This window comes from Phytophthora infestans, genomic scaffold, assembly GCF_000142945.1.
Source record: "Phytophthora infestans T30-4 supercont1.44 genomic scaffold, whole genome shotgun sequence".
Taxonomy (NCBI): Eukaryota; Oomycota; class Peronosporomycetes; order Peronosporales; family Peronosporaceae; genus Phytophthora; species Phytophthora infestans.
Window position 1 is genome coordinate 313,291 of NW_003303715.1, and position 22,199 is coordinate 335,489.

Below are 22,199 nucleotides of genomic sequence, written 5' to 3' on the forward strand. Positions count from 1 at the left end.
TACTTTGACTGAAGTATCGGTATACGTTAGTGCTAGGTACTTCGAAAAAGAATCTACATCGCTTAAATGAGTTTGTATACACACACAAAACTAGATATATCTCGACATTTCGTGCTGGCAAGGAATACCTGTGTCGATCACACCAAGACTGCCATCACAGCATTAAACTAATCACACACCACGCCGGTGAGTTAGGAATACGGTTTCAGGTACCCCAGATTGGCCAACACACCGGTGCCGTTGTCAACTTACGGACTAGAGGTATATCACCTGTGATCAAACCGGAAATCGACGCACTACTGAAAGTTGGGATGTCTGCTGGTCGTGTTCGCAACATGATGATGTTTAAGTACCTTCGTGACCCAAGTATGGTGGCATTGATACCCGAGACCAAAACAATGGAGAACCGTAAAGCTCATCTCAAAAAGAAAGCTGAAGAGGGCTGGAAAAATGACCAAGTTTGTCACATAAAAAAATGGACAAGTACCAGACTTTGCCAGGATCGTGCCAGCTTTTGAAAACGACGTTGCTGAAATGAACAATATGATCGTTCTGGATGAATTTGAATATTCCGTTGAAATTAACGGAGTCTCGGTCCCTTCTATAGGTTTGGTAGTGACATCGAGGGCACTTTTCAAAAATGTTCGTCGGGCCGTTCGAGACCAAGGTGATACTCTAGTTTTATCTACGGATGGGACCTATAGGATCCATTTTGGAGGCTGGACTCTTCTAGATTGCGGTAACATTTCTGTTGAGCGCACGCTTCCGTCCATGGATTTACAAGTTTGTGCGCACTGAGAGCACATTAGCATATGAACGGATGCTTGGTGCCTTAGTGAAGTACACAAAACGTTTTTTGATGGGGACGTGCGCATCCACAGTGCAAGCATAGATCACTCGGACGCGCGTCGGCACTCGAATTGGTATGGCCTGCTGTCGAGATTCTCACATGTTATGAGCACCTACTACGTCAGTGTAACAAGCACATCCGACTCGAGAAAAGAAAGGGGTTCATTAAAGACGTGGTTAAGCCTCACATTCGTCTACTCCACAAGTGCAGGTCACTAAAACAATTTAGATCACTGTCCAAGCGAGTAAGTAAGAGCTGGGAACCGCACGGCGAGCATGCGTTGGCATTGTGGCTTCAAAACGTTTATTTGATACCACGTTGGAGGTGGGAATAGCTCCACAATACCTGGCGTCCTGCCACACAACAGCCTATCGAAAGCCATTATCGTGTGATAAAAGTCATATTTACAGATTACAAGAAAGCCCCGCCCATAACGGTCCTGAACGCTTTATTGCCTAGAGTTCTTCTGTATGATGCTACTAATCTTGCATCAACACCGTCACTTTGCAGAAGGTAAGTGGGAAATGCTCAGTTATTAACTATCATTTATGGTTTTTATTAATATTTTTTTGTTGGTATGTAGAGCCACTTAACGGCGCCGCCGTCATAAAAGCAAATATTAAGTTGCTTCACTCTAGTAATCATCGCATTGCCAAGGCGAAACAATTGGTCGCACAAGAATCTTTTTTAACAGCGAGAGGACAATGATGATGCAGGTTGCTGCAAGCAACTTTGCCGCTGCTAAGGTGACGACCGAGCGTACAAAACTGTGAGTGGCTGTAAGCGTTCGTCTTGCTTATATTCTAGCACGTTGTCTTTGAGTGTGGTAGCTTCAAGCACTCTTTGACGGGAAATCTAGGCGAAGAGGAATCAATTGAAACGGCGGAAGTGCAATTTCTCTTCTTGCAGCAAGTCATTGTGGATGATCGTCTAATTGAGGACATGACCCCCTGACACTATTAATACGTGCTAAGTGGCACTACCCTAACCTAGGGAGTTTCCTTACGTGCTTATACTAAACTTAAATTATAACCGTTTTATGTAATAATTCCATTTTATTTTACAGATTCAAGCTGCTCGTAGTGCTCTCCGCTGCACCTGCAAAAATTACATGCACACGGGGTGGATATGTGCACACGTAATTGCGTCTCTGGACTTGCTAGAGAAAATCAAGATTGGGCTAGCCATGGCGGCAATCCCGAGGCGTAGGCTTCCTGGACGCCCGCGCGCGATTGTCGGAGCGCTACAGCGCGAATCGGATATGTATGACGTCGATCGACTGATTGAGCTGTTTAAAAAGAATCCTGGTAGGCCACTTAAATGGCCTGTAGTCGAAGGGTTTGACGTAAAAGACAAAGGAAAGACCTACAAAGAGCATCGTGTCGGGTAAGTAGCAGATTGCCGTCTTTCTGAAACAGAGGGGGTGTATATCTGGAGCGCGGCATTCATCCACGGTGACTCATTAGAATATCAAGTGGAAGAGCTAGCCCACGCCATTCGCAGAGCTTACGCGCATGGAACTCAGTAAGAACAGCTCCATCCTGCCAACAGATACCAAGAATACATTCATTTCACTTTTAGAACTGTAACAACACTTTATAAATAGTGGAGATCGTTGATCGTGAAACTGTAGCGAATGTGGGTGGTGGGGTCATTCATTGCTAGGTCGAGCTGGTTTCTGAAGTTGATCCGAGAATAGCACACGAGAAGACGAAAACAATGGTTTTCTATAAGAGCTGACTTGGTAGCAAAGACTCGCTTTCTCTTACCTCTGGCAGCAGCCCAAGTACTGCAAATGATAGTGGAAGCTTAGTCTGCTGTCAGTTTGGGCGCCACGAGCACCTTCTTGGCCAGTGCTATGTTTTGTTTCCTCCACAGAAGCTGAATAGGGGAGTTAAGCTACATGAACAGCTCTTTAAGCTATAACCTTACCAGCGATAGAGCTATTTTTGAGCCCGTCTATGAGTACGGTGCTTTCATTCGCTGAAACTGAAATCTTGTCTGCGAAAGCTCTCTGGATTTTATCTAGAGTCCACCGATGGATGTGATTATCCGGCGATTTCGTATACCCTGGCATAACAGCTTTGGCTCGCTTCAGTGTTCAGCTGAAGAAGTCTTTGAAAAAATGGCTTCCTTTGCATAAATAATATTATGCACGTAGGTCGATCCATCCACCAAAGATGAAGACAAATTACCTTGCTAAACTAGTATGCGATGGTGACGGCCAGAAACTATTTATCCAAGCCGCACACGCATTATTAAAACTAGTACTTTGAAGTAGCTTTCTTTACGCGACACTGTCCAGATCCCTGAGCCACTACAACGGCGAAACAAGCGAGGACATTTGTCCATTTATGTACGCATTTAGGAGTGGTCTGTAGACGCAGCTAAGACATCACGGCACCGGCGTTTGCGGCAGTCTGGGGAGTAGGCGGAGAGAGTGATTCGCAGCCAGAAGTGATAGGGGAGAGTGGACTCGTACGGGCAGCTCAATCGGATCGTTTTGCACTGTACGCCACGGACTTTGAAGTCTCATTAAACTGCACTCAAGAGCTGTAAGCAAAGGGTATCTCGTTTTTGGTTTAGTACTCACATATTTCTTGAGCATCAATTACTCCTAGTATTTCTTAAAACCACTGGACATTGATATCATACGGGAAAGTAGTACCCCTTTTGCTACTTGACATACCTTTCGAAGACCTTCCAGTGTCGAAGTAGACCAGGCAAGCACTGTATCGTGCAGGAGAAACATAATGTGCGACGTAGGCCTAGAATCTGGATACATCCCCCAATTCGGCAGTTGGAAAAAAATTTGTTCTGTCGGGAAGCAGAGCTACATCATTATTTACCCGTCCATGGCGAGCGCCAATGGCAGTCTACTACTCACTGGGGTCTCTCTGGATTAATGCGACGCTACAATGGAGGCAAATGTAGTTAGGATTATCACGTTAAAGCCGTAGTGTGCGAAAATTTCGTTCGCTTGAAAGACGTTAATGGCAAAAAATGAGTGGGCAGCAAGAGAGGTGCCTGAAATGAGCAGTCTCCGTTGCTAATGCGACAGAGTAAACTACTACGAGCTATTGTCTGCTACGGGACCATGTCAAATAATCTGATAGTGCTGAGGGTAAACTTTGAAGAGAATGCGGCACGCCATGATGTACACCGGCGAAGAATATAATGACACTTTTCTTTCGACATGTGTAATCAAATATTGTGTCCTGAATGTTCTGATAGCTTCTCATCTTACTATGCCGTTTCGATTTTGAAGGCACTACCCACGGTGTAAGATTTTTAAACCAAAAAGTATTGTGCTTTGTTTATTTCCTAGATCTTAGCATCGATCCCTACCGATCGATTTGGATTTACAAGATATCGATGTGGACTTGGTGGTTGATCGATGCAAAGCGGTTGATCTGACTGCCGTAGCTCTTTTTATCAGCCAGTCTAGCTAGATCGATTTGTCGTTTTATAGACCTCAATTTAATAAAACGACCTCTATTTATTATAAATCGAGCATCAGGTTAAGTAAGAAGGACAAAAGCGCTGAAATGCACAATAGTATGTATCGATAATTGGTGATATGGAAGAATAAGTAGTTATATGTCTACTCTCTACTATTCGACGCATTTCGCGACTTTTTCAAATATCTAGATATCAGTAATCAAAACATAAGGATACTGACAGTTATACCCGAGTGTTACTAACCTTCACGTTACTATACCTCTGCTATGAGGCCTTGTAATATGGAAGGTCGTACCTCTGGTAGTACACCCTCTCTCAGTTGGCAACCACCTTGGGAGGCACCACCAACTCCGCCATGGACACCAAATAATTTCCCCTGAAGTCGAACAGGAGACTTTATTGCGCTGTATTTGTAGCTGGAAAATTAGTACGTTAGGTGTCGATAAGGTTAAAATACCACCCTCGCGCAAACTTTCGACGGTATACAGTACCATCGACTCTCTCATATCATCCGAAATAAAAGAGCGCATAAGTTAATTTGAGAACGCCTTACTGACACCATACAGTATGGCCATGGCACAACAAATCTGTGTCAGCACCGTAGAAGCTGCTCTCCACACAACAGTGCGTGTCAGCACAGTACTCAGCACAATACAAGCGGACAATACGGGAAGCACGCAAAAAGGGTGTCTGGAGGGTGAAACTGGGCCAGCGGAGACCAGCCCTCTGCAGTGTGACCCACATCATTTTCCAAAAAGCGACCAAGCATGCCTTCACGGGTGAGCTGGCGAGAGATCGCCGTAGATATAGACGGCGCTGAAGCCGAGACGGTGGTCGTGAACCTGAAGCCCTTTGACATTCATAAGTCCCAAGCGATGGCGTGTACAATCTGTCCAGGCGGCGACCACAAGATGCGGTATCGACTGGTAGAATGCAGTTCAGCGTCCTGCACCGACGCGAGCCCCGTGAGGTGCACATGGAGGAGAAAGATGCTGACATGCTTGGAGTCTGAGCGGGCCTCCGTCTTCGAGTTCGGAGAGCACACATCGGCCTCCTCATCCTTACCAATCCCAGTGCGCAAGAAGCTGACCCAGGTCCAGAAGGCGTTTTGCCGGGACTTGGTCCAGAAACACCTCCGACCCATGCGGATAAGACACGCGATGGCACGCAAATTTGCCACCCCCCTGGAGGAACTACCAGCGCTGAAGACGGTGCAAAACTTCGTGAATCACTACGCCCGGACGCAGATGGAAAACCACGACCGCGTCCAGGACTTGACGAAGTGGGTCCGCGAGCACGCCTACGACGCCTCGAAGTCCATGACGGAGCCCGTCACGTTCACGTGGGATCTGGACAACGCTGGATTGCCCCTCATCGGCAACGGCTCGGACCACAAACCGTCCCTAGTTGGGATTACTACAAAAGCACTGATGCTACGGCTACTGGTCCCGCCTGAGAGCTTCATACTCCATCTGGATGGAACCTACAAGACGAACTAGATGGACTACCCCGTGTTGGTAGTCGGGGTCTCAGACCGCTCTCGCAGATTTCACTTGGTGGCTATGTTTGTGATGTCACAAGAAACTGAGCCAATGTTCCAGGCAGCGCTGCTATCCCTACGACGCCTATACTTGTGGATCACAGGAAACCATTTGACCGTTCAGTACGCGATGGCTGACGGCGATAGAGCTCCGTTCAATGCTCTCGCATCAGTCTTTAGGGACAACCCGCGATTTTGCTTCCTGATGTGCTTCTTCCATGTGATGAAGCACGCCCAGGAGCGGGTCAAGCTTTTATCCTCAGACGCACAAGCTCGTGTGCTTAGAGAAGTATACGACTTGCACTTTGCGCGAGACCAAGGGCACTATATGGAGATGCTGCGCTGTATTCTGGGTCGCTGGATGGCTGACCCGACCCTAATTTCGTTTGCTCAGTACTTCTACGGGCAGTGGGTCGTTAGACCGTTCAGGACGTGGCCGGTGTTTGCGACGCCATGCGGGTTTGCTTCCACAAACAACCCGGCGGAGACCTTCAACGCACTTTTAAAGCGTGACTATACGCTGCGCCGACGGCTAAAGATGGGCACGCTGCTATGTGAACTCAGCGGGTGTTGCCAGGACCAGTCCAGCAGCACCAGAGCGTTTGAGTATGCGGTGGTTTCGGCACAAACCCTCGCACGGAGGGTGTCTGAGATGGTGCGGGAGCGATACTTAGGCGTTGCTGAAGGTCAGGATGCCGCAGCGAGGAGACGATAGCCGTGTCGGCGCAGATGGGTATTAACTACGCGCGGAAGGAGTACGAGGGGGAGCCCGACGACGGCTGGCCCGTGAACGTCCAGACTCAGAAATGTCCATGCGATTACTTTTTTGCCTTCGGCGCGTGCGTTCATCTACTGTTCGCATTGCGCGTTACAGCTCACGTGGATAGCAGCGGGCGCGAAGTTTTGATCAATCGTCGTAAAAGAAAGCGGGGCGAAGTGTCAGTTCTGCCTGAGCTTGGGCGCCCGAGGACAATTGGAGCTGCGCTTAGCTTCGAGTGATTCTGCGCGCAAGGATCCCCGAGAAGGTGCTGTTACATGGCCAGAATAACTTTGTACCGTTCATCCTATCAATATACGAGTGAGCAAATGACCGTTTTCATACTCCTTCTTATAATTCCAGAACGATAGCTACAGAGAGCTGCGGGCACTAGACAAGATACACCGATAGCTGTTCCTACTCGTCACCACTGCTGTCTCCCGTTCTACTCGGCTCCTTCCAGCACAGGTCACAGGCGCATTTGAACCAGCGCTCGTTGCCGTAGTGCACGGTGATCTGAGCGCCTGCCTGCACATTCTTAATCATCTTCACGAGGGCTCGGACGCGAGTGCGCGTCTGCTGCTCCAAAAAGGTGGCATTCGGTTCGCACGAGTGAGAGATGAAGCGTGTAATAGAGCCACAACGCAAGGCGTCAACGTACACGTAGTTATTGTTCACGGATCTGGTGTTGTAGAGCAGCGTGTACCCTGTGTTTGTCTTCACGGCCAGTGGTGGCTGCCCCTCCACCACTGCGGGGAGCTCTGACAGCTCTCCACAGTACTCACCTAGTACGTCTCCGATATCAAGATCCGTGGTCGTGTACACGCCGAGACCCACCCGTCCAGTATCGAACAGCTTCAGCGAGCTTAGAGTGCGAGGTGCATTACTGCAGATGGCGCCCAGTTTGCAGTATTGGGGCATGCAGAAGGACGTCGATGCCACGTTCGTGCAGGTATCCCGAAAGCAGTCACCGAAGCAGTTGCACGAGTCGTAGCTCCCAATATCTGACAACTTCACCCCGTTGCGCTTGCACGTGGTGATCCTCTCGATCTCTGCTGGCCAGGCTACAGTCTTACAAAGAGATTGGCACTGCTTCTGTTCAGGATCCGAAAACGTCGACCGCTTGGTGTGCAGGATCTCTAACTCCTTCTTGATCTCGGGGCTGTTCCGCAGCTGATTAAACTTCGCCGCCTTGACGGTCTTCGCGTGGTAAATCATAGAGCCGCTCCTCGTCACCGCACATTTTGCCAGGTTTCTGCGGTTTCTATTCCTTGGAGCTAGCCACTGCGCCCTTTTCGTCTTCGGCTGGTGGCGGATCTTGGCGCGGGCGTGTCGGTTAGGTATCGACTGGACGGACACAGCAGAGTCGGCGTCGGAGACAATGCCGCTGCTCTTTTCGGGTGTTACAAGGTCAATTATCTCTCTCACCGCTGACGTTCCAGAGTCCTCCTCACATGGAGAATTATCACCGAATACCGTAGACCCTCCTGCATATAACGCATCCGGAGTAGAGACTTGCGGTGGGGTGCTGGGTGGCACGACGTGGCTTTGGTTTGTCTGCATGATCGGGGAGCTGCTTGCGCTGCTCGGTGGCGTTTCCGGCACGATCTCCTCAGGTACATGTTCTCGTTCTCCACGAACGGCCTCGTATGCCGCTGCGACAGCCACTTGTAGGACACTATTCAGCTCACTGGACCTCGATGGAGCGGAAAAGGTTCCTGGGACCAACTCAAACGTCCGAACCTTACGCCACTTTGTCTTGACGCGTGACAGGGGGTTTCCGAGGCAGTTTGTCACCTTCTTGACCATCATGTTCGTCGGTATCGGTTCCTCAGTGTTTACAGTGACGGGGAAGTCCACGTCGTCACCGCCGTCGACACAGGTGACGACGGCGCGACGATACCCTCGGTGGTCGCCGCAGACAAAGGCACGGGAGAAATACTCTATCGTGTCACCAGCGTGGAGCGCCTCCGGTGGCAGCTCCGACGCGCTGAGACCCGGCATCGCCCTGTGGTGTGCGCTGGACGGCGCAGGCTGGTCAGGACCCTGGGGCTGCTGGGGCTTTCTGGACAATGAAGGGAGCCACTCAAAGATCCACTGGTGCCACACTTCGTAGTCACATTAGTGTCACAAATGCCAACCATGATGCACGCTGCCTGCTCATCCATCTCCTGTGCAAAGCTGTGCGCAGCCGAGCACCAGGTTGCCCTGTCCGTGCGTATTGTGGGTGATGGGCTACGGTGTTATTCAGATTCTAACCTGTGTTTGTTATATTCCCTCGTTTATTTAGTAAATCCACCGGCTTTGTTCTCTTATAATTCATTATTGACATCGAGTATTTTAAAATGATTACTTCGCCATAGCAAAATGACGACCTTGATCACGCCAGTGCTCTCAGTTACTCCCCTTGGTACATCTAGTTGGTGACCTTCTCAACTACAGTCTGGGAGCTTATTAGCTCAACAGCAAGCTTCATGGGGTTTTGGACTTTCTTCAACTTGACCATGGCTGGCAGCCATTGGCTGCCCGTAGTATCCAACTGTCATCTCATCGAATCTTCGGCGGGAGTTTTGACGTACAAACAACTCTTGGCTAGTATGCAGCTGCCCGAAAACCCAAGCGAATTTGCATCAGGTGGAGAGAATGTCCTAGTCGAGAGCGCGGTAAGCACTGAGTCCGCTGTTTGCGGGACAGTGAAATGGCTGCACCAGTCTGCGTCGGGCAGATCGTCGCTAACCCTTTTAATTTGCATTTCTGTGGAAAGCAACATAGTCCATGCTAACGGTATACCTGTGATTAGATATCCTCCTCCCTCACATGTAGGCCGTCAATAGCGTTGCTAAATGCTTCATTCGGCAAGCGTGAATCTCGGGCTGCTGAAAAACGCAATACGAAAGGACTATTATAAGAATCATGCACCATTTGTGCAAACATTTCGAGGAATTACTGCAGAAAAACGATATTTAATTAAATTACACTATCTGCGGGATCGCTGTTGTTTTGCACAGTTTTTTTACTCTCAATATTTATATTATTTTTCACTTCTCCTCTCAGCCCTTCAGTTTGGTTTTGTGCAAGCTGCCAGCTCTAGAAGCATTCTTAAGTAATCTTTACGGTATCGTTTGCAGTAGGGTATAATAGATCGAACAGTCAAAAAGACATTAGCTACGTTACACTAAACAGGCGACATCTGTGAAACTAACGGGCGAGGACGGGCGTATTCCAGTCCATTCAGCCGATCAGGCAAAGCTGCAACCCGATAACTTCTCCAGCCTCCTTTGTTTTTTTTAGCTTGAAAGCTAGTCGCAAAGTGAAAAGATGTGTTGAGTGACATTTCTTACCATCAGTGCTTTGGAAAAATAAATATAATACAATTATTATAGCATTGTATTTATTTAATAATTTATTATTGGCTTTCGTAAAAGTCCGTAAGATATAAAATTGTCCCCGTAATTACTGTATTGATTTTTTTACAGTTGACTGGTGGGAAGGTGCCGCGACGTTGGTGGTTCTGGGAGGTTCTAGCTAGTCGTCTGCTAGCGGACAGACTTACTCTCATTCTTCATTCCAACCTCTCGGGCCCATGTCGACTTCTCGCAGCGTGTGCAACTTCTACTTTACGGATTGCGGCAACGGCGTCTTTACGTGCAAGCAGTGCAATACGAGTCGCAAACAAGCTCAAGGCTGATGCCAGTATCGTGCACTTTCTTGTCGTTGAGCGGGCCGTCGTGAAAGTTTAGGGTGCTCGCAGGCTTCAAGCGGACGAAGAAGCTGCTGTGGAGCCCTTTCTGGTCGTCCAACCTTCTTTAGCCCGGCCGACCAAGCAGGGGGATTTCGCTACAGCCACACTCCGACAAGCCAAGAAGCCTCGCCACGCGTCAGCACAGAAGTACGACGAGTTGTTGAGCCAACTGCCGCCGACTAGCAACCGATGTGAGCGCCTCTTTTCACAGTGCAAGCTAATTCTCACCCCACGGCGGTCAAGTCTGCTGCCAGCGAACTTTGAGATGCTCGTGTTTCTACGAGCGAATTGCGACCTTTGGAGCTTCACCTCGCTTGTTGGCATTGATTATATTTAGAAAGTAGTTTGCGCATGAGAAACTTGAGGGCTACAACGCTGCCGAAATAAGGTTAAGACTTCTTTTTTTTTATCAGAACCCAACAAAACTGCTGCTCAGGCTGGCTCGTATCTTGCCGTCGCCGGCTATATTTGGTAAGCTAAATAAAACCAGCTTGGATGATAGTCACCAGCCTTCTCTGCAGCAGTGGGCTTCGAACAGTGTTGGTTAAACCACTGGTGGAATACTCCATTAACACCAATCACCATGGTTGTTTTTTTTTTCTGGAGTTTTGGTGGCGTTACTATGATTATTTGGTGTTATTACTGGCAATTAGTATGGTGTACGCATTGTGTATGTAATGTTGCTACACGAAAAAAAACTCAAGTTGGGTACGCTCAAGATGCGACAAAGCTCTACCACACGAAGTTAGCGGCGGTGTAATGGCTACGGGGGCAGCTGTGGTCGACTAAGTGGACGAGTTCATGGCACTGGATTCAGAACTTCCTACGCTACCTGTTGTACTTAAGAATGATGACGAAATGACAGTGTCCGCTGAGACGACGCTGATCTTCTTGAACACGACGTACTCCTCTGCTGCAAGACTGAGCGAGCTGTCGCCTGGTAGCTCCACTAGACCCACAATGATGTAGTCTTCTGCTGTCGGTAGCGTGAACGTATTGGTCTCTAGAGCCTTAGCGCCGGCCGTGGCGAAAGCTCCACGGTGGAGACGGAGACGCGTGAGGAGACGGAGATGGAGGTGAGCGGTCTCGCGACGACGTCGACGTCGACGTCTGGTGGCCGCGCTATTCGGTCGACCGTGGAGGCCGGTGCAGACCCGGGTGAGTCGGCTCAGACGGAGGTGTTCCAGTCGCAGGAGGCCGATGGCAGCATCGTGACGAAGACGGTGAAGACGACGACGCGTACTTCGATTAGTGCCAGCGGCGAGCTGGTGAGGACGGTCGAGGTGGAGACCACAACGGAGACGGAGACGACGTCTGGCGAGAAAACCACGACGGTGGAGACGGAGGTGAGCGGTCTCGCGACGACGTCGACGTCTGGTGGCCGCGCTATTCGGTCGACCGTGGAGGCCGGTGCGGCCCCGGGTAAGTCGGTTCAGACGGAGGTGTTCCAAGCGCAGGAGGCCGACGGCAGCATCGTGACGAAGACGGTGAGGCCGATGACGCTGTTGAGTTGGTATGTAAGTGGAGCACACTTCCTACATTTCATACGAACTACCAGCTAATTCATTATCTTAATATGTTGGTGCTATGCTGTCCTACTAGGTTTCTTTATTTCGTTTGTGAGCTGAACGTTTCAAAGATATTTAATAATAGTGAAAGCGTGAAGGTGATATACAAATAAATGTTGTGTTGTCTACAGACGCCATTCATTGTCCAGACGGCTCGACGATCGGCTACTGAGTTTGGGACTCGCTAAACCTTCCAGAAGTCGCTGCGTTTTATGTGCTCAGGCTGCATTCGTAGTCGAATGTTCCTCTCCATTTACTTCGTACAAATGTGTACTGCGTGTATTTATCTCAACGCACTCCAACTGAAAGACCCTACCATAGTTTATCGTTTCATCGACTGGTTGATCAAACCTGCCCCTCTCGGCGGAAGCGCACCGGGCTCGCAAAATGCCATACTGCATTTAAACCATCACATAGCGTTAGCACAATACCCGAGTTAGTGTTGTCACGAACGATTTACCTGGATCTTCAGTTAATGCTTCCGACGTATCCCATAGCTCCGCCAACGAAATCTTCTGACCACGTAGCCCCGTCAGCACTTTTTGCTGTGGAAAATTGCGGTCGTTAAAAGAAGGAAATGGGTCCTTAATAGGTTCTTGAATGTCTTCCTCGGACTACTGCGCCATTTTGATAATCTTGTCTCTGAACGCACGCTCAGCTTCGTCACTGCCCCGGTCTGCCGGTAGTATTGGTCTCGATCTACTGTCAGAATCACTACAGTACGACGCTCGATCGGCAGATAACTCACTGATCTCAACCACAGCCCTGTGATTCGGTGGCGGCACGTCTTCATCTCCATCTAGCTCTGCCAGAACAGCACCCCAGTATTCAAAAGCATCGTCCGCCCCCAACTCACTTCCTGTTTCGTCGTCTGACTCGTCTTCAGTATCGACTTGGTTGCATTCAAATCGCTCGTCTTGGCGTCGAGGGTGCTCTGTTGGGTTGATCAGCTTTTTAATACGCTGGGATTTCAAGATGCTATCAAGCTGATCCGACTCACGAACCTTCTTCCGAACAGCGGCTATTTTGCAAGCCTTCTCCACCGACATTTGTTTCGTTTTGCTGTGTGAATCAGCGCTAACTCACTTAAGTAGCGCTCGCATGTTGCTGTGAAGACCACAATAGACAGCACTTGCATCGGAAGTATCGGCAGCTTGCTAAAAGGCATGTCATCGCGCATGAAATCCCAGAACGAACTGACGATACTGAACCCTCCCTGTGGTGGAAGTGCTAGCTTTCCTTTCAGCCACTTGTAAATATCCTCTCCTAAGTTGCCGGGGTCCGCGCGCATGAATCGCCGATAATAGTAAACGCCGATGCGGCACAGGGAGCCTATCGCTGTCAGCGGGGTCTTGTTTAACAGCTTTTGAGCGGCATTGGTGTGTAAAGGATGTCAAAATAGAGCGAGCAACATGAGTGGCTGCTCACACTGTTTCCATCGTTGCTCCACTTGCTTGATAAGGTTGCGCGTGCCAAACGGACGCACCGAAAATCCTTTGATTATATCCATATAGCACACAACAACATCCGCGAGCGAGTTCTCGTCGCGCTGCAACTTCAAAAAAGGAAAATGCAAGCGGACGCACCACCTCTTCAGCGTCTTTAAGCCGTTCCCAAAATGATCCTCTGCTAAAAACGCGTGCAGCATCAGGAAAATCATTGCCAGCTCGAAACTTAAACTCTAGTAACTCAAGCGCACTTTGAACGCGCAACAACGATGCAAAACATCCATGCATGCTGTTCCAACGGGTTTCACATAATTGTTTCAGATTCAGGAAATATCCATAAGTATCCACCATGCACGTCCTTGCTTCGACTAACCACTTTGCGGAAGACGCATTCAGAGCATTGACCGCGTCTGATGCTTGCTTGGTGACCTCAGAAAATCTGACTTTAGAACTGCCTTGACTAAATTGTTTAGATCATGAGCAAAACCGATCTGAAATGAGATATGCGGCCACCGTAGACTTAAAATTCGTCGTGCCCGCGCGCATTGTCCGGCATTATCGGTAACAACGCCACCAATTGTCCAACCATCACTCTGCATCTTTTCCATCACACATTCCATTTGTTCCGCAATTGCGATAGCGTCATGCCTGGGTCCCGTAGGAAGCAAAGCGTATGTCATACCACAACCAAAAAGAACCAATTGGCAACCAAGCAAGTGAGCGCGAGAAATGTTCTGCCAAACATCACTTAAGAAATTCACGCGCACCTTCATTGGCATATTGTACATTACGAAGTGCCGTGCTATCTTGGCTCTCGCAGTCGAAAGCGTACGCGTCTAGAATGGATCCATTAAGCTTCTTGCGGGTTGGTAGTGGGAAGATGTCAGCGATCATCTTGCTTACGTGACGCAGAAACGCACAGTAGATAAGCGCTCAATAAAACTGTCAGGAAGCCGATTATCAGCTTGAATTCCAACTAGTAATCTCATGAAGATCTCTCCCTCCGCGTCATGCGATGGTCCTGAAAAAAACTGGTCGATACGCTTCTGTCTTTTCTCACTTCGTGTCGAGGACGCATCGTCGTGAACAGACGAACTGCTATTAGGTTGAAAGGCTGTTGAGCTGGAAGAACGGCTAGCAGCTTCCACAGAGTTGCGTGTTTGAATATAGGCTTGATAGAATTTACAGCTCTTGAGATGGCTTCTATAGTTTTCCGGCCTCCCTCGAAGTCTCTTCGGCTCAGGGACAGGAGGCTCGTGCGGTGTTGCGCGGTAACTACCCTCAGCTGGCTGCCGCGAAGCATAATACGCATTGTTGCAGTGGTTGCAAATGTGGTATGTCCGGTTGTTACCGGCGTCTTCATGCAAGTCTGTGAACTCGTCGCGCTCTTGGCACGATGGGTGGCCCATGCTTCGGTACGGTGTAGTGTTCGATGTGCGATAGCTAAATACACTTGTCGAGCGTGCGTATTTCAGAAATAGAGACTTGTTGTATGTGGTATCAGTATTACTTTGACGGTGGGGACCGGATCACTCCGTCCAGTGAATCACCACCAACCTCCAGGTGCACTGGTTTTACACTGGTGTTTTCTACACCAAAACCATATAAAACCATTAAATCCGAAAACCAAAAACCAGCCAACACTGCTTCGAACCGCGTGATAGGGTCACTGCCCCGTGCAATACAGCAAAATAATTGAATAATTTATTATTGTGGATCGGTATATTGCAATGATTATTACGTGCTTCTGTGAAACCCATTACAATATTTTATTTTATTGTAAGAGCACTGCTTACCATCCTAGTCCTTCACTACAGGACTGCGGTAGCGTCTTCCCCCTTTGTTTAAGCATGACCGCTACTTACGCCGCAGATTATGTAAGTTGGTGCCGCTGCTGACGTAGCTGATTGTGCAGTCCTACTATTGACGCAGCTTGATCCAGTGTCGCTCCTCGTGACGGTCGCTGCTAGTGTCGGCCCGGTTGTCGGTGTTGGTCGCTGCTGTGTCGACGCTGTCATCTGGTACAATAAATGTACTCTACACCTCCGCACTTAGATTTGGTAGGCTCTCTCACCAACGCACGAGAGGTCTTCGAAGAGCAGTGATCCCCCCAAAAACCTTGATCGAATAATTACGGACTGCCTGAGCGTAAACCACTAGACGCAAGTAGATAAACATACATTTAACCAATTGGTTACTTACAGAAACAAACATAAGCTGTGTGATGACGAGCTCGTCATCACACAGTAAACGAGCTCGTCATCATACCACTTATGTTTGGTCCCAGGTCCTGCAAATTGGCTTTGCATTATTATAAGCGAGCTCGTCATCACACAGCTTATGTTTTTCTGTAAGTATAAATAAACTGGATATTTCATCCATACTCTGCACTTCGTGTCGTTTTGATGCGATTCCCCACTTTACCTTTTCCCTCGCCGGACGCAACCACTAGGCACAACTATCTAAAGTGCGATGCGTGTCCTGTACATAACATTAATATCAACGACCGCTGCGCTCTTGTACAGTCATGCCTTTGCATTGACGACGAAGGCTAACGCCGACACGACGCAGACGACAACCGATATTTCGTCCGCATTGCTCGCAGGAGTACAGGACAAAGACCTTGCCATGCGAGCTCTAAGGACAGGTCGCTCGGGTGGTGGCAATGTTGAGCACAAGGACCATGACGAAGAGCGGTGGCTTAGTCGTGTTACAAATTGGATCAAGTACAAGAGGGGCAAGATGAATCCCAAGCAATTACACACATACTTGGGCTTAGATGGACTGGGCCAAAGCGCTCGCGATAGCTCGAACTTCCAGAAGTACTTGAAGAAGTCGGCAGAATGGCGGAACAAACACTAAAGTCACGTTTATTCTTGCTCACAAGTTGTCTCTGAGCGATATCGACAAGAGTCAGCAAGAGGTTCCAAGCGTCAATAGCGAGCAATTGAAGGACTAAAACCATGAGAGACGAATAAAAACGATTTGGAAGCATGGGCGTTGACGCAAAGACACTCATTGTGTCACAGCGAGGACGCAATCGACCAGATAGAAGTCAAAACACTACGCAGCCAGACGAGCATCGTGAGTCTTCGAGATAGCAAGACTGTGGAGTGTGCAGTGGGTGACGGACTGAAGTGGGGGAAATATCAATGATATTTGCTTTTTGAATTGAGCTACTAACTCATGTTAAATGCTAAACTTGTACTACTAGTAGTAGTAGTAGTAGTATTAAAACTGTACGTGTCTGTTTAAATTCGAATACCGAGGTACGTAGTGATACTAGGTTTTATGAGCTGACTACTTCGAAGTATCATTTCAAAGTTACGCTTAGTCACTCCATCTGCGGGAGATTATGCGCTTGTCGTTCAACAAGTTGCAAAACAGTGAGTCCCGCAACATGTTCGAGTGGTGATGTGACGTCGTCCTTCATGGCAATTCGCAGGTATTTAATGATCATCTGATGCGTAGGTTGAACACTCGCTAGCTTGAGACTCGCCATTTCGGTGAGTTGCAGTGGATTCATTCGTCGATTGTCCATGATGGTCATTGAGGCGCCAGCACAGACCAATAGTCTTGTGCTCTTGATATGACCATAAAAAGCTGTGTAGTGTAGCGCCGTAAGCCCGTCCAGTGAGTCCTGTTGATCAATCGATGCTCCATTCCGCAAGAGAAGAGATAATACCTCGTCTGATCCTGACAGCGCTGCCCAGTGAAGAGCTGTTCGCCCAAGATGGTCCACTTCGTCCACGATTTGTTCATTTCTCAAACACGATTGCGCCGTCTTTGCATCGCCCGACCGCGCAGCCTCAAGAAAAAGTGCGAAACGACCAAGAAAGTTGTTGCTCTGTTGTTTCTGCCCTGTAGTAACAGCGATTTTACTCTGTTGAGTTTTAGTGTTCAAGTATTGATGAGCTGCCTGAGCATTTTGCGTTTCGAGCGAAACTTGAGTGCAATACGCGAGTACCACAGTGGATATGCCAACGACAATGTAAATAATCAGTGGGACGGCAGCTAGGATCAAGAAAACTCGTCTGGTACTTGTCGCCGTACTGGAGGGAAGACTTAAAAATAGTAGTAAAAATACCACACACGGAAAACCCACACAGATTCCACGAAGACAGCGACTTCGTAGACAGCATAATAAACGCGAAAAAGTTGGTGAAGGAACATCGCTTCCTATCCCTTGCTTCTCGCGAAATACTGCGTTCTCCAAGTCGTCATCCTGGTCGCCTACTGTTGGAATAGAAGAAGCCATAGCATCAATTTGGTTGATCAGTGCAGTGTTGTCAGGTATTTATAAACGTCAAGACCTATTAATAATAGTGAATGCTCATCAAGAAAAAAAGAGCACGTGCTGTGGCAAGCGAAAATGCAAGGACCTCCGTTAGAATCGGAATCTATAGGATGTACCCCATCAACGAGGACATATCCCGATGGAACTGTGAGATCTGCCCGTGGGTCTTCGGCTAGTTCACATCGCAGACTTCGACAGGAATTGTCCTATCCAGCAACCGCACAATGGGCGTTCCTGACCTCGACTAACACACAGCAGACCAATCAGCAACGACCTTTAAGGCCTTCTACCGCTCGAGTATCTGCTCCATCGGAGGGCATCAAACTACCCAAACGACCTGCTACCAGTCGAACCTCGAAGACTCAAATCCGTCATCATGAACATGAGGAACATTTTACGACGAGAAGTGACACTATAGCGATACAAGAGGCCATTCGACGCGAACGAAACCAGGAACAGTATGTGAACCCGCTTATTGGTCGAAGTGTGGAGTCTCGAGGGCAACTTGGTCGGGATGGTAAGCCCAATCGTGATGGAGTAGAAACTAGAACTATGGAGTTATTGTCCCGAGCTCGTGTCGTCTCCACAGCCGCGATGAATGCTACAGAACGTCTGCGCTCGAGAGCTTTCCAGGCACGAGCAAATGGAGATTATGACCGAGCTATCAAGTTTTACACGAGTTTATCGACTGCAAAACCGAGTGAAATTGAGGCGAAATTCCAGCTCGCTGTGTGTTTAGAACGAACAGGTCAAATCAGACCCGCGTTAGCAGCTTACAAGCAAGCTCAGAGACTTTCCGGTGGACAACATGCCTTTGCGTACTATAATATGGGCAATTTGTGTATGCGTGTCGATAAAGTAGCTCAAGCTGTCGACTATTTTTCACGTGCGATTAGTGTCAGCAAAGACAAAAAAGGGTCCAATAGAGGATCACCCCCAAGTGCATTTTATCGACAGCGAGCAGCAGCGTACCGTAAGAATGTAGATTTCGAGAAGGCCGCACAAGATTACGACCTTGTTCAAAAGAACTCAGGGGGCTCCACTACCTTGGCAGACGAGAGTGTGATGTACACTGCTGAGCACCTGTACAACACCGTGAAGCGTGCCACATCTCCGAAGAAAAGAATCCCTCAACAAAGTGTACATAACGATGAAATAGCACGTGGATTGGAGATCGAACCTGACACAAACCAAGACACAAACAAGTGTCAAAGCGAACCTGATGAGACTGAAGATGCACTGACAGCTTGGACGCTTCAGCGCAGTCTGGAGATTGCTCGACTTCCACCGTCTGAAAGAAGCGACAGTGACCTTCAATACCTCGTCGATTTTATGCAGAAGAGATTCTTAGTTTGCGCGGCGTTGAATCCGGAAGTTTGCAAGCTTTTATGTCGTGATCTTGTGCTAAGTCCCGATGGAGCTCTTCCAGCCCAAACACCAATTTTTATGGAACAGAATGGTGTTGAAGCTCCACATGATAAGTCATTGTATTTTATTTTTCCAAGGAAGAGTATCTGTCTCAAAGACTGCTGGTAGAATGTTTCAGCTGTCGGCAGAGTACCTAGAGAGCTCTGAAGAGCGCTTTAAAGTGCAGGGAGAGCTGGATGAAGCTGAAATGGGTGCGTCCGACGTCACGTGGGAACCTCCATGGAATACTTATCAAACACCCGTTAATTCGGACTGGAAGCAAACGCAATTAGAGCTCTGTGAGCTTGAGCACGGAGATATTTTTGGTCACCAAGGGAGGATTACAAACGCTCCACGGTAAGAAACAATCGCTTTTAAAAATATTTGACTGCTAATCAAATATTACTGTAGAGCGTATTCAGCAATTACGACAACAACGTGTGTGATAGGGGCTTTATCGTGGCATCAGTGGAGTCGAATTGACCGTGCACAACACGAAGTCGAGGTAAGTAGTCTCAATCCTACAATAGTAAATATATTTTTTTAAATATCGTTTTATTTTCCTAGCGAGACCGCGCCGCTCGATTCCTCTCCATGGCCCCAGCGTTCAATAATATCCCCGTAGTAGATATCCGCAACCTTGCAAACCGAGTACGTCCGCTATTAGTCTAATCAATATTTTTTTCTTACAGAAAAAATTCTTGTATCAGTCTACATTTGTCAAGGTCATCGGCTCCAAAGTCGTGTGCTGTGAAGGCCAGTCTGTGAATGGGCTGATACTGGTTCGAGAAGGCGAACTCTGCAAATTTTCGCCTTGTGCACCACCTGATATGTCCATATCATTCGCACTTAGTGGACGCCTATCTAAATCTCAAAGCGCTCGACTATTTTACACACAACTTGAGACTGCAGGGGATCCTCTGAGCTTTTTACGTATTAATGAGGCGCATCATGGATTGTTTCCACAAAATTACGTGAAGTCCAAGCAGCGGGAGCTTCTGCGAGCTGCCACTACACGACCAAAATCAACCAATACCAGGCGAACAAGTGTCGCTATCAACTGTATGGGGACTGGAAGGGGGACAACGCCAACGCAACCGGTTGCGCTGGCACTGCGACGTGGAGAATGTTTTTGTGCGTCATCATCCTGGGTTCCACCGCGCCAGTCTCGACAAGAAAAACAGCAGATTCATGGAATATCTTGCGCCAAGGCAGCGTTGATATCGGTCTCTACAGTAGAGCTTCTGCTCTTGTCGGCTGCAGATATCATGCAGGGATTCTCTGCTGATAGCCGTTCGCAACTACATCGTAATTTACAGGACATTGCCTTGATGAACAAACATAAGTACAAGACAGACTTGTCACGTTTACGAGCTCCACCTGGAGGGAGAAGAAACTCGAATCTGTTAGAGCAGTTAGTCCGAGATACACATTGGAGCAAATTTAAACAGGAGCTCGTGGAGAGTGTGCTTCGCGGACGGACGTGACCTTAAAGGCAGCACATGTATATGTTATTGGGATTTAAATTCTTACTAGCAGAGGATTCATTTAAGTACGCATTTTTATTTAATCTCGTTCAAAAATTTAATTCTGATTTCCTCAATGCGCGGAGAGGGTGAAAACACATTGCTTTTTGTGATGTCGTTCAGAGATTCTACGTGTGGAGCATGGCGTTAGTATGATTTAGCGTGTAGGTTGCGAATTAAAATCACGTAAATTATACTACTATCGAGAAATACCTCGTTTTTCTTACCGATATGGAGAGGGGGGGGTATGTGACGATATATTGTCAAGAACTCTGACGCTACGAGGAGTTAATTTTTTTATGACCCGCTTTCAATTAGTATCCTCTCCCAGGAGGGATATTCGTGCTGCTTACTACTGTAGTACTTGTACTAAAAGTTGTAATTTTTTTACCACTCAAGAAATCTACATCCCCACAAACAAAAGCAAAACCCCAAGCACACGAGGAATGCACTGAAGTCCAGTGACAAAACGAACCGAACTAAGCCAGCGTTAGCATTTTTTCTTAGCGTCTTCAATTGCTTCAACTCAATTGATAAACCATCCTTCAAAACTCTTGAAACTACGGTCTTACTGGTTCTTCCACCACTTCTTCGACTTCTTAATGTAACTAGCGTAGTTCTTGTGTTTGTAGGCTTCTTGACCACGTCCTTGTAACTTTAAGTACTTGTAAAGCTGCTCGGGATTCATCTTTCCAGCGTGGTACTTGACAAAATCTGTCATACCATTAAGCAGTCGCTCTTCGCCGTCGTCGCTGTCGGCTATCGGATGCGTTCTCAAAGATCGCGTTGTAACGTGTTTGTTCGGCTCCCCAGCTAGAACTGGAGTTAGAATGCTGGTTGCCGTCTGGGCCGTGTCAGCCACAGTCGTGGTCAAACCGGACGCAGGACTCGGTACTAGAACAGTGGCCGTCGCCATCAGCGCCAAACACAGCACGCGCATCGATATGATGGGTTGCTCGGTACCAGGAGGGGAAAATCGAAGTGAGTAAGAAAATCGAGGAAAGCAAAGTATTGTAACCTGTGTCCGTCCTGGCTAATACAGTTTCTTCCCATCGTACCGACCGCGCCTATCTTTCTGACTCGACCTAACTATGCCAAAATTACAAATATATCCAAAAGCGTCACACAATTAACTCGCGCCCTGATTGGGCAATACCTGCTGACCTGCGACACTGACTGGATCTGTCGCACGATCAGACCGCCTCTCTCCCTCGCGATTAGACGTAAGGTAAACATTTCTGTCAAGAACGAAACACAGCGATTGGTTGCAAACAGCCAGGCGAGCTGCGCAGATGATTGATTGAAAGCAAAGTATCTCCCCGCTTCTAACTGTCGGTCTGTCCGTCCGTCAGTCCGTCGCATTCCCCGTCTTGCTGCTTTTGCCTGCCTTTTCGCATGACTACAGTCGGCCTGTCTAATACAGTTTCCTCCCATCGTACCGACCGTGCCTACCTTTCTGACTCGACCTAACTATGCCAAAATTACAAATATATCCAAAAGCATTACACAATTAACTCGCGCCTTGATTGGGCAATACCTGCCGACCTGCTACACTGACTGGATCTGTCGCACGATCAGACCGTCTCTCGCCCTGGACGTGAT

The 22,199-nt window shown here is 48.2% G+C and overlaps 5 protein-coding genes across 5 annotated transcripts; 3 read left to right on the top strand and 2 right to left on the bottom strand.

The window, feature by feature from the left end:
* Window positions 1-1,961: 1,961 nt before the first annotated feature.
* Window positions 1,962-2,378, top strand: PITG_16422 (uncharacterized protein; the record flags this gene model as incomplete). The annotated part of the gene is made up of 3 exons (XM_002897417.1): window positions 1,962-1,996; window positions 2,054-2,236; window positions 2,288-2,378. 3 exons carry the CDS (start codon window positions 1,962-1,964, stop codon window positions 2,376-2,378), a joined length of 309 nt encoding a protein of 102 aa, XP_002897463.1.
* Window positions 2,379-15,839: 13,461 nt separating this feature from the next.
* Window positions 15,840-16,229, top strand: PITG_16424 (secreted RxLR effector peptide protein, putative; the record flags this gene model as incomplete). The annotated part of the gene is made up of 1 exon (XM_002897418.1): window positions 15,840-16,229. The coding sequence occupies one exon, from the start codon at window positions 15,840-15,842 to the stop codon at window positions 16,227-16,229; it is 390 nt and encodes a 129-aa protein (XP_002897464.1).
* A 472-nt stretch (window positions 16,230-16,701) lies between these two features.
* Window positions 16,702-17,625, bottom strand: PITG_16425 (uncharacterized protein; the record flags this gene model as incomplete). The annotated part of the gene is made up of 1 exon (XM_002897419.1): window positions 16,702-17,625. One exon carries the CDS (start codon window positions 17,623-17,625, stop codon window positions 16,702-16,704), a length of 924 nt encoding a protein of 307 aa, XP_002897465.1.
* A 633-nt stretch (window positions 17,626-18,258) lies between these two features.
* Window positions 18,259-20,558, top strand: PITG_16426 (uncharacterized protein; the record flags this gene model as incomplete). Its single annotated transcript, XM_002897420.1, has 5 exons — window positions 18,259-19,123; window positions 19,170-19,428; window positions 19,483-19,576; window positions 19,639-19,722; window positions 19,782-20,558. The coding sequence occupies 5 exons, from the start codon at window positions 18,259-18,261 to the stop codon at window positions 20,556-20,558; spliced, it is 2,079 nt and encodes a 692-aa protein (XP_002897466.1).
* A 607-nt stretch (window positions 20,559-21,165) lies between these two features.
* PITG_16427 (secreted RxLR effector peptide protein, putative) lies at window positions 21,166-21,537 on the bottom strand (the record flags this gene model as incomplete). Its single annotated transcript, XM_002897421.1, has 1 exon — window positions 21,166-21,537. One exon carries the CDS (start codon window positions 21,535-21,537, stop codon window positions 21,166-21,168), a length of 372 nt encoding a protein of 123 aa, XP_002897467.1.
* Window positions 21,538-22,199: the final 662 nt, after the last annotated feature.